General features: G+C 44.5%; 1 protein-coding gene across 1 annotated transcript; it reads right to left on the reverse strand.

Annotated features, from left to right (window-relative positions):
• Positions 1–827: 827 nt before the first annotated feature.
• per3 (period circadian clock 3) lies at positions 828–12,695 on the reverse strand. Its single transcript, XM_039756228.1, has 22 exons — positions 12,607–12,695; positions 11,543–11,993; positions 9,262–9,398; positions 9,017–9,135; positions 8,701–8,902; positions 8,566–8,617; positions 8,332–8,474; positions 6,555–6,633; positions 6,367–6,473; positions 5,934–6,090; positions 5,748–5,856; positions 5,257–5,379; positions 4,879–4,963; positions 4,651–4,798; positions 4,091–4,218; positions 3,691–3,894; positions 3,357–3,614; positions 2,459–3,210; positions 2,198–2,369; positions 1,859–2,021; positions 1,622–1,772; positions 828–1,504 (listed from the first exon to the last, which is right to left on the reverse strand). Exons 2-22 carry the CDS (start codon positions 11,734–11,736, stop codon positions 1,379–1,381), a joined length of 3,609 nt encoding a protein of 1,202 aa, XP_039612162.1. The 5' UTR covers positions 11,737–11,993; positions 12,607–12,695; the 3' UTR covers positions 828–1,378.
• Positions 12,696–15,825: the final 3,130 nt, after the last annotated feature.

Below are 15,825 nucleotides of genomic sequence, written 5' to 3' on the forward strand. Positions count from 1 at the left end.
GAGAAACGGCTTAGCCCAGAGAGGTCTGCGTCAAAACAGACCACCTATGGCAAAGTCAAAGAAACACTCCAAATTCGTGATGTCACAGCAAACGGGCAGGTACGATCAGGTACAAAAAAACAGCACAGACGACGCTATCCTCTCTCCCATTATCTACTCTCGTATATTAACTAGAAACCCTCTTTTAACAGACTGGTCCCCTACTGGGCTCCTCTGAGTCACCATCTACTTCTACAAAAAGACCTCAGGCAGGCACCATAGCATCATAAGTGACCTTAATGCCAGGTGAAGCTCAGAGGGTGGTGTAGCATGGCGAGCAGATCCTTGCCATCATGGTTACCATATGCCCTCTAGTGGCATTTCTTTGGACTGCAGCCTAGCTGCTGTTGGCTCCATTGGGATACTGCAGTTCAAAGTCCTAGTAACTTGTTTTTTTTAATAAAAGGAGACTTAATTTAAAGCAACAATACATGTGGGTGAAGAAAAAAAAAAAGAAAAAAGATGGAGAGAATAACAAAAGAATGCAATGCCGCTGTCCTCCAGTTTACTCTCTGATTCGGTATACACCTGCTGCCTTTGACCGGTCAGCCCACCATCTTCAGCAAAGGAACACAACTGCATAAATGCTTGCCATCTGACTTTCAAGGTAACAAAACATCGGGACTCTTAGTGTTTATTTTCACTTATATTTCATAAAAGTCTCCTCCCAAAACCAAAATACAACTGAAAAATCAATCCCCTCCTCCCTACCACATCATCGCCTCTGTATTTTCTGTCACAATGTTACAAGTTTATAAAACAAGTGTTTATATATATATATATATATATTTTTTTTTTGGTAGCCTCAATGGATTTTAGAATTTAAAAAAGTAAAACAGCATTTTGAATAAAGAATAAGCAGAATTCAGGATAGACAAGAGTAGGTAGCATTTACAGGCTAAAACAGAAAACTACACATGAAACAGGAAAAAAAAAAAAACAAAATCCCCCCAAATCACCGTACTGCTTCAGTGATGCTGAAGCTCCATGCAGACCCTCGAGGAGGCTGCCCCATATTATCCTCATACTTTCTTTGCAGAGCTGCCAGAACCCAAGGCCAGCCTTCCGAATGGCAAAGAGTCTGGGTGGTCGGTCGGTCCGATTGAGGGGTACTACTTGTGCATGTGAAGTCCTACGACAAGCACAACATCTCCACAGATGCACATGACCATATACACATACAGGAAGTGAGAAGACACACTCGTACACAATCTGATAAATTAAAAGTCTAACAAATAAATGCTTTCCTTAGAAAACAGGTGCCACAGTCACAGAGGTCTAATATAAAAAAAACAAACCCCATTACTTTTTGTAAAACCCAATAATAAAAAAGCCCCCCTTAAATAACGGCCGTTTTCCCAGAACCCAGAGATCTGTCCTCAGACTCCCCCATGTCCCCGCTCAGACTGTTCTGCTGATCAGGACAAGAACTCCCCTCTGTACTCGTGCCACAGTTCACACAGCCCTGCAAAAAAACAAAACACACATTTTTCACATTAAGGAGAAATACAAATGACCACACTTTGGGCGACTGCCCACCATACACATACACAACAACCCCATATAAGCCAGTCTTCTCTACCTGGGTGTTTATCTGCTGTGGCACGGCGTGGCTGCGAATCCAGGGATGCACTTCTGCAAGCTCCTCTTTCTGGGCCTCGCTGAACCATGGCTGTGAAGGCTGCAAGGTTAACAACTTGTCCAAGTCTTCTTTCAACACCTGAGCTTTGTCCCTTTCACAGCCAAATGAAAACCACCGCCGTTAAGTACATGGACAGCAGCATTCAATTACAGAATACTCGACTCTCTCTGCACATACCGGGTTGGGATCTGATAGGTCATAAGTGCTTCTTCAGACACCTTCCACACGGTGCTCCTACTGCAGACAGCAAACTCTTTCACCTCCTTGGATTCCAAACGTTTCTGGCCTTTGTGTGAGGTTACTGAGGAGTCTTTGCTGGTGTTTATGGTGTGATTGCTTCCTGCACATATAAAACATAGACGTCTGGGTCTAATTTAGATAATGCTAGCTAGCACTCTTGGGTCAGTTTCAGGAACAAATGGATAACAAAACACACTTCCCACACAAACATCAAGGTACTGCAGCGCGCCAAACACACTGTCACCTCTTAAACAAGGTGAGATACTGCAAACAGACCTGTGTGGCTGGCAGAAGTGCCATTGGAGCCCGATCCCAAAGAGTCCCCTGACCTACTGCCTGATGCATTAGATCCCGTCCCCGATTGGGCATCCTCATGAAGCAGCAGGTCAAGTAACTCACTAGATGAAGACAAATTGTCATGGTTGTCAGATGCAATCCCAGCTTCACCCTGGAAACACATGCCCAGTTTAATGATGAACACATTATTGACATGAGACATTAGACCCTATAGGCAGGTATAACCCTGAATTCACTTACAGATTTAGTTTCCTCAGGTGACTGCTCAACTGGCTTTGGAAGCTCCTCTTGGAGAAGGTTGAGCTGTAGTGGTGAGCTACATCGTGAATTTGAGAACAATGGTGGGGGCGCCTCAGAAGGTACAGGGCAGGTAACAGGGGAGCCAGGAGCAGAGAGATGTGAAGGGGAATGACACTGAGGCACAGCCTTGGTGGTTGGCTGTGCCTGAACAATGGGGCAGGAGGGCAAGGTGCCTTGAAATGAAGGAGAAAACAATACTGGCTGAGACATGGGCACAGTAGGGTAGAAGGGTGGGGTGGGTAAGGGTGCAGCTGCATTAACTGCCGGAGGATATACTGTATAGTAAGGGTAAATCATTGCCATTACTGGAGTGGCACAGGGAACAGAATATGTCGGCAGATTGCAAGGAACTCCCCCTGTTGGAGCACTGGAGGTTGGGATAGTCAGGTTAACCGAGGGCATTCCAGGGCCAACAGGAGTGGGTACAACTTGTGGCTGCATGGAACAGGTGGCATGGATGGGCTGAACTAAGGGAGGAGAAAAACCCATGACTGAGGAACTGGTATGGGAAGAATGGGAGGACAGCCAAGAATGGTGGAGAGCAGGAGTTGTAGAGGTGCAATGGTGAGTGCCACTGGGCAAAGGGTGAATGCTATCAGAGGACACCTGATCTTTGGGACACTTTTGTTTCAACTTGTTGGCTTTGCCCTTCCACCATCCAAAAGTGCTGGTAGGAAGTGAAGAGTAGTCACCTGCAAAAGAGACAGCAACATGTCAAGCTTCCAAAGTTTGCCAGATCCAGCCTCTCACGGACCGTAGTATTGATACTATAACCAGACACATCCATCCATCCTCAGTGCCAAATACATCTGGAGAATCAATCAGTTAAAAAGCCTACCCGGGTGTTGTGAACATGCCCTGCTGCTATCTCCATGTTGCAAATATGAGCTATACGGGCTCAACATAATGCGATGTTGAAAACGGTCCACATAGTCCTGTTCTTCTTTCTGAGTATGGGCTGAAAGAACTTCCTTAGTCAAGCCCACCTTACGGAATTCTTCAGGTGGCGAGGTCAAAATCGGGATAGCATGGGATGGCTTGGCGGTCATGTCAAGCTGCTCGTTGCTCACAGCAGCATCTTCCAGGGCTGCTGCTTCTGAAAGAGTCAAAAACACATCATTCATGTCACCATCTTAATTAAAATGGGTGCCAAAAGATGGGAAGGAACCTACCAGACTCGGGCTGTGGAACATGGACAATAGTACTGCTGAAACTGCATTGGCTAGTGACAGACACCATGCTCATTGCCTTGGTGGATACAGTGAGGTCAGTTAGCGGGGCTCCCACCACTGCAGCCGTTGTCTGAGCATCAGTTGTCCTTTCAGAGCCCACTGAAACCTGGCTATCTGGCACTACAGATGGCAGCAGTACCACACCTGAGGACAAGGAAAATGCGTTTTTTTTTTAGACTTGAGAGGTTTCTCACTTGAGAGGTGGACAATCCAGGGGATTGCTTCATAGTGGGATACCCGCATGGGTCATTAATTCAGAGGGACTGCAAGCAGCAGCTCCTGAGGAAGCCCAACAAGTAAACAACCACGCCTCCCTCCGCCTTGCCTCAGATTCACATACTTTCTGAGCTCTGCACCTCCTGTTGTCTCACTTCTGCAGGATTGTCCTCTTCAGAGGAAGAGGATGTTGCTAAAGATGAAGACTCGCACTTCCTCTTCAGAGTGGGAAGACTGCAGCTCTCTAGATACCTACAGGAACACAGGAGGAGAACACATTCCTTTAGCTGTCACTTTCGTTTCCTTTTACACATGACATCCCGTAAAAGCCTGCAAGTGAACAGGGCTGTAGAGTCCTAAACTGAATGAGGTCAGGTAATCTGCGACATTCCACATGTTAATCCTTGAAATGATGCATCAGTAACGACAAGCATCTGCTACTAACTACACTGAGGCAAAACATTTACAAACATTAATAACTGAAAAGGAGTACAAGTAACACAGAAGAGGGGCAGCTATGCGTAAAGTAGACCATGCTCGGTGAACTGGACAGAGGGCAAATCGGCCTGCCTGACAGGCTGTCTTGCCACTCTAGCCGTCCACGCATCATCTTCTTGTTAACCTCTTCACTATAAACTACACCTCTAATTCAGTTTTAAGGAATCATCTACTTGCGGGCTTCACCTAATGATGCTGTCCACACAGTTTATCTGCTGGTAGGATGGTACGTGCTTCTGCTGCTGCTGCTTCATTGGAACTTCCTGAGATGAGGGTAAAAGATCTCTGTCCTGGCCATTTCCAAAGACGTCAGTTGCATATACCCTGGTGTTAGCTGAAAATTTCAAATAAATTACAATAAGTTGAGCATAAACCAATTATGAAAACCTGCTCAGAACGGTGATTTACACTTACGGTTGTCAGAACCCCGATTTATATTTGCAGAGTCGGCACACAAATGTAGGTCTCGAGAAGACATTAATTTCTTCTTCCTGGAGGTCTGAAATAGAGTGGTACTCAGTCAACATAAAAAGCAACGCATTACGCCAGGAATTAACAGAGGTAAACAAGAATGTAAATCATGCATCCGCCTTGCTTCCACTAGTACACTGAAGGAAATTCCTAGCCAGCCATCTCCAGCATCTTACAACTCCTGCACTTTACAGTTCATCTTACTCTGAACACAGTCTCATTGACGCAAAGGTCCACTTCCAAAAGAGAAGGCTATGGTAACATAAATGTTCTGTTTTCTTTTACCTAGGAGCAAATGAAACACCCCCACACTCCCAGTACCTGCTCTCGAGATGTCTCGTCCCAAGGGTTGCCATTACTGTCACTTGACGAAGTCACATAATGTTCATGGGACCCATTACTGCCCAAGCTGCCATAGCCACTTGAACCATTGTTGTGTACTGGCTGCAAAGAGAGAAAATGCAGCAAAAGAACTTGTGGATGACCCAGGACACTGAAATACACACCAACACTAAGGCACTCTAATCAAATGTGTTTGATAGATCCAGGAAGATAAAGTGAAAGGAACTGATTGGACACTGCCAGAGAAATAGCATCAATGTATACAGAAGGAACTGGTCCTTGACATGAATCAGAAAATCAGCTCCAGCAGGGGCAGGGTTAATCAAGCCTAAAAGGACAGGAATGCTTCTAAATCTAGCCAGAGACGGCAGAAATACCAAATGACCACACAGGTACGAGCATCCATGAACTTAAATCTGGAGCTGAAGGATATCATTACGGACTTGCGTTTGCTCACGCAGGACACCTACTTGCATCAAAAGTTTGTGGATCTGGCTCTGAAGCTCCCAGAGATCTCCATCAGCTCTGGGAACATGCTCTTTGCCCAGACTGGCGAAAACGTCCTCATTCAGAGGTCCACTGCAGATGTAAGCAGAAAACCATGTCAAAACATCCAGAATCACAGAGGGCAAAGGTTTTCTTTGGGTGCTACTCACGCTCTGACTTTGTGTCGTCCAATGATGAAGGCCACCTTGCGGCTCCAGGGATTTACAAAACTCGACCAGCTCGTGTCCAGGGAAATGAAGTCCCCATTCTGGGTACGGAACCTGATTGGCGAGTGGTCAAAGGGAGGCTGTCCAGCAAACTGCAAAACTGGTAACCAAATGACAGAAGGAACATAAGACACAGAACAGATCATTTAAAGTCAATGCCCCAGAAAATGGATGGGGCTGAGCAAAAAAGGAAACAACAGAGCAGAAAAACTAAACAAGAGAAGGTGTGGCAGTGAAGTAAAACGCAACTCTTAGAAAAGTGAAAGATTCCTAGTAAATATGTGGCAAGAGTCTTGACATAAGAACGTCAGGTAGATGGCTAATAAACAGGACAGAGTTAGGAATGGGAGAAGAGACGCAATTTTAAAAATGCTACCCTTGCGATGAACAGATAACATTAGTGGTCTGTCGTCGGGATGCAAGTAGGAGAGAATGGAGGTTCCAATTAGATCCTGAGGAAGGTACCCCAACAGTGGAACAGCTCTGAAACAAGGCAGAGTTTCCAATAAACATTTTCTGACACTCAATATGGCGTATATGCTTTCCACCATAGTTTCCACTTACCTTTCATCAACTTCTTGAAACATGCAGCTCGGTGAATGTGTGGTAGTGAAAATCCTCTTGTCAGTAGGAATTCTTGGAGCTACAGTAAACATATACCACTTTTTAGAGGATGAAAACAGGAATGGGGACTGCCAGCTAGCTACAGGTGCCGGTCATAAAATTAGACTATCATGACAAAGTTGATTTATTTCACTTGTATATTAGATCATTCATTACACACAGACTGATGTATTTCAAATGTTTATTTCTTTTAAGTTTGAGGAGTATAACTGACAACTAATGAAAGTCATAAATTCAGTATCTCAGAAAATTAGAATATTGTGAAAAGGTTCAATATTGAAGACACCTGGTGCCACAATCTAATCAGCTAATTAACTCAAAACACCTGCAAAAGCCTTTAAATGGTCTCTCAGTCTAGTTCTGTAGGCTACACAATCATGGGGAAGACTGCTGACTTGACAGTTGTCCAAAAGACGACCATTGACACCTTGCACAAGGAGGGCAAGACACAAAAGGTCATTGCTAAAGAGGCTGGATGTTCACAGAGCTCTGTGTCCAAGCACATTAATAGAGAGGCGAAGGGAAGGCCAAGATGTGGTAGAAAAAAAGTGTACAAGCAATAGGGATAACCGCACCCTGGAGAGGATTGTGAAACAAAACCCATTCAAAACTGTGGGGGAGATTCACAAAGAGTGGACTGCAGCTGGAGTCAGTGCTTCAAGAACCACCACGCACAGACGTATGCAAAACATGGGTTTCAGCTGTCATATTCCTTGTGTCAAGCCACTCTTGAACAAGAGACAGCGTGAGAAGCATCTCGACTGGACTGCTGCTGAGTGGTCCAAAGTTATGTTCTCTGATGAAAGTAAATTTTGCATTTCCTTTGGAAATCAAGGTCCCAGAGTCTGGAGGAAGAGAGGAGAGGCACAGAATCCACATTGCTTGAGGTCCAGTGTAAAGTTTCCACAGTCAGTGATGGTTTGGGGTGCCATGTCATCTGCTGGTGTTGGTCCATTGTGTTTTCTGAGGTCCAAGGTCAAAGCAGCACATCTACCAGGAAGTTTTAGAGCACTTCATGCTTCCTGCTGCTGATGAACTTTATGGAGATGCAGATTTCATTTTCCAACAGGACCTGGCACCTGCACACAGTGCCAAAGTGACCAGTACCTGCTTTAAGGACCATGGTATCCCTGTTCTTGATTGGCCAGCAAACTCACCTGACCTTAACCCCATAGAAAATCTATGGCGTATTGTGAAGAGGAAGATGCAACACGCCAGACCAAACAATTCAGAAGAGCTGAAGGCCACTATCAGAGCAACATGGGCTCTCATAACACCTGAGCAGTGCCACAGACTGATCGACTCCATGCCACGCTGCATTGCTGCAGTAATCCAGGCCAAAGGAGCCCCAACTAAATATTGAGTGCTGTACATGCTCATATTTTTCATGTTCATACCTTTCAGTTGGCCAACATTTCTAAAAATCCTTTTTTTGCATTGGTCTTAATTGATATTCTAATTTTCTGAGATACTGAATTTGGGACTTTCATCAGTTGTCAGTTATAATCATCAAAATTAAAAGAAGTAAACATTTCAGATACATCAGTCTGTGTGTAAAGAATGAATCTAACATACAAGTTTCATTTTTTAAATGGAATTACTAAAATAAATCAACTTTGTCATGATATTCTAATGTTATGACCGGCACCTGTATGTGAAAGTGGCCAGCCTTGCAGATTAGCTTAATTCACCGTCCCAGCAGCTCAAAACACCATACCTTCATAACCAGAGAGTATCTTCTCAGCTAGCAAGAGGCAGCAAAGATGTCCCTCAGGTTCATCTGGCAGGGAGATCTTTAGCAGATAAGGAATCATCCTGAAGGGGCTGTAGCGGATGTCACCATCCCAATCCCTGCCAGCCCTGTGAAAAACAGCCAAAATTAACAAAATTAACAAATACATGAACACAGGATAAAGACACCTTTATGGAGGTAGACAGCACATCTACTGACCTGATTCTGCAGAAGAATGACTTTACCTTGGAGCTCTGAAATAGTGCAGTGGCTAAAAGGTGGGAGAACAGAAAAAAAAAGATCATGAATACTTCTGAAAAATAGAAAATATGATATATCGGCCTGCTTACTGACCATTGTCAGATCCACTGCTCCATGTGGGCAGATCAAGCTGAGAGGTGTACGAGTAAAAAACGTTCACATCATGAAGAAAGAGCAGCTCCAAAAATCTGGCTGACTGCAGGAACTTTAACTTGCAGCCAAGCAGGGAAGTAGCCTGCTCAGAGATATAGACGACTTTGCCCGTCGTCAGGGAGGTGACCACCACAAATGTATCCTTGAAATTAAAAAAAAACAAAAAAAACAGAGGATGGCAGATGCATGAGCCCAACACAGGACGGCTCTCTTCTGTAAGTATGACTGACGTCATGAAAGGCGATCTATAACTCACTGTGTTCTCAAGAGTGTGCTCTGAAGCGATGGTCTCCAAATCCTCAATGGTGTGAAGGGAAGCCACCACTTGGGCCGGTAGCTTCTCACTTATCAGCTGCTCATAATGTTTGCTGTTGGCTAAGGATGTAAAAGTCAGGTAAAATATGCATACAAGAAACAGCAAGGATCTGACAAACCCAAGTCCATGCCAACTGCCCTGAGAGAGTCTGATGGACTGCCCCTCCAGGCCAAGCACACACCCACCTTGAACTTGCTTGACACAGCGCAGAGCATAGTGGAGAGCCTCAAGAGTACTGGTTTTGCTGCGACTTTTCTTATCTGGGGGAATCCTCTTCTTCATCTCCTGGACAGTTTCCAGCATCTGCTTGTGTGACTGATCTCTTCCAGAGGGAATGGAGGTGAAAAGCACAGAGTTAGCAAAGAAGCCAATAAAATGCACCAAATGATCTAATCCTTCAAAGCTCTCCTTCTATATCTTATGGCCACACGAGTGTTGAGCAGATTTAGTGCAGCCAAGCCAGGCTGATAATCCATACGACATATGACGGTGACCACAAATTTTCATACATGAGCTCACCAAAGTTAAGCCTCAGCACAAAAAAGCTGACCTGCCTGACTGAAATACAAGACAGAAGCCTCTACAAATCTTTGGGGCACAAATGTAATAAATGGAGCCCTAAAATGCAGCAAGTCTATTTATATATCTAGATACAGCTTCACTCTTTATCCAGGAATACTGCGCCCTGTCAGGTGACAGAAGAACTAGAACAATGGGGGAAAAAAAAAATACAGACAACCAACCTTCCATAAGAAGCCACTTTTCTGCTATATAAGGTGGACATGACTGTCTAGGCTGGAGGTGATGAAAGGTAACAGCTCCACCATACAAAAAGGTCACAGATATGTGGATAACACTAGAGCTACATGAAGAATACATTTAGTTGTGCTCTTCAATGCATCATTTTGGTTTTAGGGAAATGAGTCTTTGTAGTCCATCAAAGAAAAAGGGGCAACCTACAGTGGAGCAAGCTGGCAGTGAACTCTCGCAATTCTACCCTAACTAGCACACATCCTATTTTTTAGCTGTGGGGTACCATTTCAAATTCCACTGTTCTTAACATTATGTGTCATGTAATCTTACCACGGATGCCCACCTCCCCTCGCCACTCAACTCTACAGGGGGGTCCCCCACTCTGCAATCAAAAATTACATTATAGAGTCTCTTCAAACAGGACCCCCAATCCCCCACCATATTTGTTCAAATGTTGTGTAACTGCAGTGCTTGAAACTCGAGATCCAAAACTGAAAGCTGAACACCAACAGCATGTGCTGATGCTAAAGGCAGCTGGTGAGGCCGAATGTCTCCAAGATATTACTTTGTTTAATAGACTGGACCCCAGTAACGTGTCCCATGACACTACAAAACCAATCTGAAATGGTCATGGTTCTAAAAACCATTGCGTGTATTTGGTTTATGGAGCAAAACATTTAATACTGACTTGCAATCATAAATATGATGTTCTCCAAGTTTATCATTAGTGGCATCCGGATGACACCTTCATTCAAAGTGACACATAAGGGCAACAATCATTACAACCATTGACCTACTGGTGTAACAAATGTAAAAACTGTAGGCAAAGTGACAGGCAGGGGCAAGAGCAGAGGGAACTGAACTGGCAACAATGGTGTTTAAGGTCCAAGGTCTTGGCCACCACAGCATACTGTCTGTTACATTTATAGATGCTTGTATTGAATAAACCTGGGGGTTCCCCAATTGACAAAAGGCAGGCAAAGTGGCACAGTGGTTGGCACTACTGCTTCACGGTTCCAAGAACCTTCACTTGATTTTCTGCATGTTCACTACTGGTGTGGTTTGCGAGTCTTGTTGTGTCTGCTGGTGCCTAAGGATGTACTGGAAGATTTACTGGTGACTGAGGAAGGCAGACCGAGGATGACACCATAGGTGGCAGCAATGCTGTGACTTCAAAGATGCAGCATGTGTGCTTTGAATTACTGTACCATGTCACTCTCCACGTCGAGTGTGCATGCTGTACGTCTGTGGGTTTCCTTGCCACATCCCTAAACTGGCTCCAGCGCGAGCACAAGTGGGCTCGATGGCACCCTTATTAGGGTTGTTTCCTGCTTGGCGACCTGCGCTGTTGGGTTAGGCTCTGGCCCACAATGACCCCGTAATGGATTTAGCTGCTTCAAGGGACCTGAACTGAATCAACCAGTTATCCAGTTGAGTGAATGGTGCACTTGAGGTTAAATGTGTGATATTTTGAAATAGGTACAGCACTGTGAGCTTGCCAACAGGATTTGCACTAATTATAAAACAACTCCAATATTCCATAACTTGGTGTTCCCATTCCCATTGAGATAAAAGCCTTTTAAAAAAAAACAGGCAGCTGCCACACGTTTATTTGTCAGTTCAGTGTAAGCAGGTGACTATCAACGCCACATGCTGGCATACAACCCATGTTTTCTCTGCTTCATACACACACAATTTCAAACTTGGCCATACCTCTTCTTGTGGTTGGTGGCACAGCTTGACTTAGTACTACTGGATTCATGTCCACTGCCTTCGTTGTTGCTGGCATCTCCTTTATGGGTGTGTATATCTGCATCCTGAGCGGAATGCTGGCTTAGGCTGCAGGTGACAGCAGGTCCTCCCTCCTCTTTCTGTCCCAAGCCTTGCAAGTGGCAGCTTTCAATCATCTGACACACAAACACACACACCGTGTCCTCTTGCTGGCTGTTTACATGCAAGGGGGGCGAGTACTGGGGAATCAGCACATGGTCCCACCAGGCTGCTCGCTGCAGGCCATAGACATTTCAAAGCAAGCTGCTCAATAACTGGAGAGGACTCATCAATGTGAAGAATTCAGAAAAGAAGCAATCATCTTGCCAGTACTGAGCAACTTCCGTTGCCCAGTCCCATCTTATCAATCATTTCGGAAGGGGATAGGAAACACCTGCAAAAGAGAGAACGGGGGAATAAGCAAATCAACACAAAGTCAATCCCTCCAAAGTCCTTTCCAATCTGGCTAATGAAGTGGATAAATAAACCTGGTCCACATCTGACTGAGAACTCGAGGTCAATAGCAGCCATGCCAGGCGTTGAGAAGGAGCCATCAACAGCCACAATGTGGTGCTGGGATTGGGGTTAAAAAAGCAGGCCTCTAGTCACCCCCAAACAAGAGATCCGAAAAGAAGCCAACTCCTAAGCGGGACGGGGTTTTTGTGTTTTTTGAAATGAGGTTATTCACCTCTTCACTAGTGCACTGCTGCAACTTGCTTTTGGCTGCTAGTCTTCCAAGCTAAAACTAGTTGGGAGAGAACTATACACGCTGCTTCACCGCTTTATTTTAAAAGCGGTAGCCACTGAAGTTTTACATAAAAAAATAACAAGAAACCGACAGCGCAAAGTCTCATCGTAAGCACAAGGACGCGCACGGCAACATCCACTTTGTGTAGAGGTACCTGCGCAAAGAGAAGAATTGTGACCAGCTACACACACAAAAAAAAACCTTAGGCACCCCGAGCTGCACACGCAACATTGCGAACCCCGGCACCCCTCACTTGTACCTGACAAGAAGCGTCGGCCTCGCTCTTCCTGCCCGCCACCTCCAGCGATGACATTCTGCGCAACGTGACTCTGAGCTCCTCCGAAGCTCATTGGAGCAGGCCTCGTTGTGAGGGGCGGGGCCCGGAGAAGACGACCTCACGTGTAACTCGTGTTATGCAACAAAAACTATTTGACGTCACCGAAAGGCGCGCCAGCATCCATTCCGAGGGCTGATTGGTTCAATTAACTTTTTTTTCCATTTTTGAGCACGTGACATTTTTGTCTCTACCCACTAGCGTTTACTGTACAGCGCATGCGTAGCAGTACTGCCGTTCGTTTACTTTTTTAAGGCTTTGAAGTTTCTTGATTTTCGTTTTTCTCTGTCACGATTCATCGTGCTGATATACAAAGTTGAGAAAAACAAGTTTTTTTCACAGAGATGAATTCTAATCCCTGTTAAGCAGCTCCATGATGTGGGCACTGGTTTAAACGGATTGAATGTGGTCCACGCCCCACTTGAAACAGAAGCGGGGCGGGGGGTGATTCATATAAGAGACCACCTTGTGGATTTCGTGTCCCTGCCAATGGCTGAAAACTGGTCGGGGCGATTTTCGTTGCAAAATGAGACTAGGTGGGAATGCAATGCGGCCAAGACGCATCTAAGCATTTATTTACTCCTGAGTAGTCAGGAAAACGTAAATTGAATTCCAGACAGCACATTCTAGCTCTGTGGACGTTTGTTTAGTTTATTTTTACGCGCGTTGGGTATTTTATAATACCCGTGTTCCTTTTTGTTTGAGATCCATTCCATTTTTACTTTGTTTGGCCACTCTAAATTCTCTCAGTACGAGTACGTATGCCTCAGGGGGCTGCCCTGAGAAGAGAAGTAACGTGAACAGCAACACAAACACAAAACACTGCCTTCCTCTTTAGGCGCCCCGCCCAGGTGGTACCAAGATACTGTCTGCGAGTCGGGCATGTTAGGTGAATTGACAGCGCTAAAATGTGTGTGCCCTACGGAAAACTGGCATTCTTGCCGTTCCCATCTTACTTCAACAGCGGACCGATGTAGGGACGGCCACAAAAACATAAAATTCGTCTTTTGTTTTATATGCTTTCATATAAGCGAGAAACTCGGACACGATCTACTAAGCGACTTAACAGCCGTGTACTAAGGGCTTAAAGTGGGGACCCTTCACTCGAATGTAATTGTATCATAGAACTCGACAGCCACTCTTCCATTCACCCTTACCTTATCGACTCTCCTTGTGCGATCCCTATTTAGCCATCGAATACTACCTCTAGAAACACCGAGGGGGCCCAATTCGTTCAAATGTTGTGTAATTATGGCGCTCCAACCTCCAGAAATAATCTAATCTTAAACGAATAGTACCAGCAGTTTTATATATCCACTTCAGGCACCGCGTGTACACCCATTGTTAAAATCATATTATCAAGTTCAACATTATACCAGTCTCACTCTTGTGAGCTGCAGAACTCAAGACGAATAACCTGTTGGCAGCTATTGCCAGATCGGTCTAAAAACAGTTCCCGTTTGAAATGGTTAAGGTGTTAAATGCGACCGTTTTTTTAACGGCGTAAATCTCCACAATTCACTCGGTGCAGCACCCCCATTTACAGTAACTCTGACCACGCCCCTCAACGGTCGCCTCCGCGCCACCTGCCCGACATGACTCACAAGCGCTGCAGCGATTTTAAAGTTTTGTGGAGGGAAGTCGAAACCGAGAAATGATGTGAGAAATAAAGGGAATTTTATGTCAGAAGGGGATATTTTTATATTAGTAGGCCGTACAAACAGAGTACGTCACACCATACACGCTGCGTTCACAGTCATGTTATGGGCACTCCTATTACTAGCCAGACTGCTCTTTCACTGAACAATAAAAACATTTACTTGGGATGGAAATCTGACCGATTTCTGAACCACTGGAGCTCATCCAGTGGTCCTTTATCTAGGACTGTTTCATCAGAACTCTGCGGACCTGGATTTGATACTTGACCTTGTTGCTGTCATTATATTCTTTGGGACACGGCTTGTTCTGTCAGCTTTTGGAGCGCAGCTATCCATGATGCTACTACAAAAATACCTCTCATTGTTCCTGGTTAGCTGCACCACAACACTGGGTAAGCAAATGGCCCAAGTTTCTGTCCATACTCCTTCATGAAGCAACAAACACGTAATCCTTTAAACCTGGATCTGCTCCCTCTTCTCCTGTGCTGTCCCTCAAAGTAAAATAATGCTGGTTTCACTTTATTTCACTACACCTTATCTTCAAGATGCTTTCATTTAAGTTACATACTGATGTTAAACTTGAGGACAACACATAGCCCTGTCCGACATGATCACTTCTGAATGAATATCACATATAGAAAAAAACTTGGCATTAGCCTACATGACATCAGTGTGTGGATATGTGTTAACACTCTACTACTTCTGGTGGGATCTGTAGCTTAACTCTGATTTGTACATTATTGCTGCTTGCTTCATACCAATAAATTAGACACCTCTGATCGTCTGGCATGGCTTTCACAATCTTTTAAAGACTCCCTGTGCAGTACTCTATCACCACTCACTTCATTTTGGGTCCGTCTCCATGGCACTCTGTATTCATATTCAAACCAATTAAAAAAACTCTCCCTTTCCCACTCATCGTTTACTCTTTAATCAGTTATACTTTACTGTCACTCTTCTTCCACGTACTATCAGCTCACAAATGTGAACAGTGCCATGAAAAAGTATCTGCTGCTTCCTAATTTCCTCTTATTTTTTGTTTATTCATAGCACTCAATTATTTCAGATGTCCAGACAAATTTAGTATAATACAAAAGACAACCTGAACAAACGTGTGGTTTTTAAACAACAATTTGATTAACTGAAGGAAAAAAGCTTGCCAACATTTCTATCACTTGTGTGAAAATGTTATCACACCCTTAGTCATGCAATCAACTAATGAACACATTTAAACAATGGGTTAAAATAGTCTAGAGACACCCAAGCTTGAGAACTGACAGCCATATTGAATCTAAACATCAGCTCAACAGAACCTTTCCAGCAATGTGAAGGTCTCTATAAGCAGCACATCACGTCTTGATCAAAATAAGTTGCAGAAGACCCAAGAAAAAGTTAGTGAAATATATATCAGTACGGCAAAGGTCACAAAGCAACCTCTAAGTCTCTGGGACGCCAGCAAACCACCATGAAATGGAGAAAACTTGGA

Source organism: Polypterus senegalus, chromosome 6 (genome assembly GCF_016835505.1).
Source record: "Polypterus senegalus isolate Bchr_013 chromosome 6, ASM1683550v1, whole genome shotgun sequence".
NCBI lineage: Eukaryota > Metazoa > Chordata > Cladistia > Polypteriformes > Polypteridae > Polypterus > Polypterus senegalus.

Excerpts from the sequence above, each read along its gene's own strand:
- per3 (XM_039756228.1), bottom strand. The coding sequence starts at position 11,736 with ATGATTGAAAGCTGCCACTTGCAAGGCTTGGGACAGAAAGAGGAGGGA. Across the intron at positions 9,399-11,542 it reads GCCACCAACCACAAGAAGAG|AGATCAGTCACACAAGCAGA; the intron begins GTATGGCCAAGT and ends TCCCTCTGGAAG. Across the intron at positions 3,211-3,356 it reads GGCATGTTCACAACACCCGG|GTGACTACTCTTCACTTCCT; the intron begins GTAGGCTTTTTA and ends TCTCTTTTGCAG.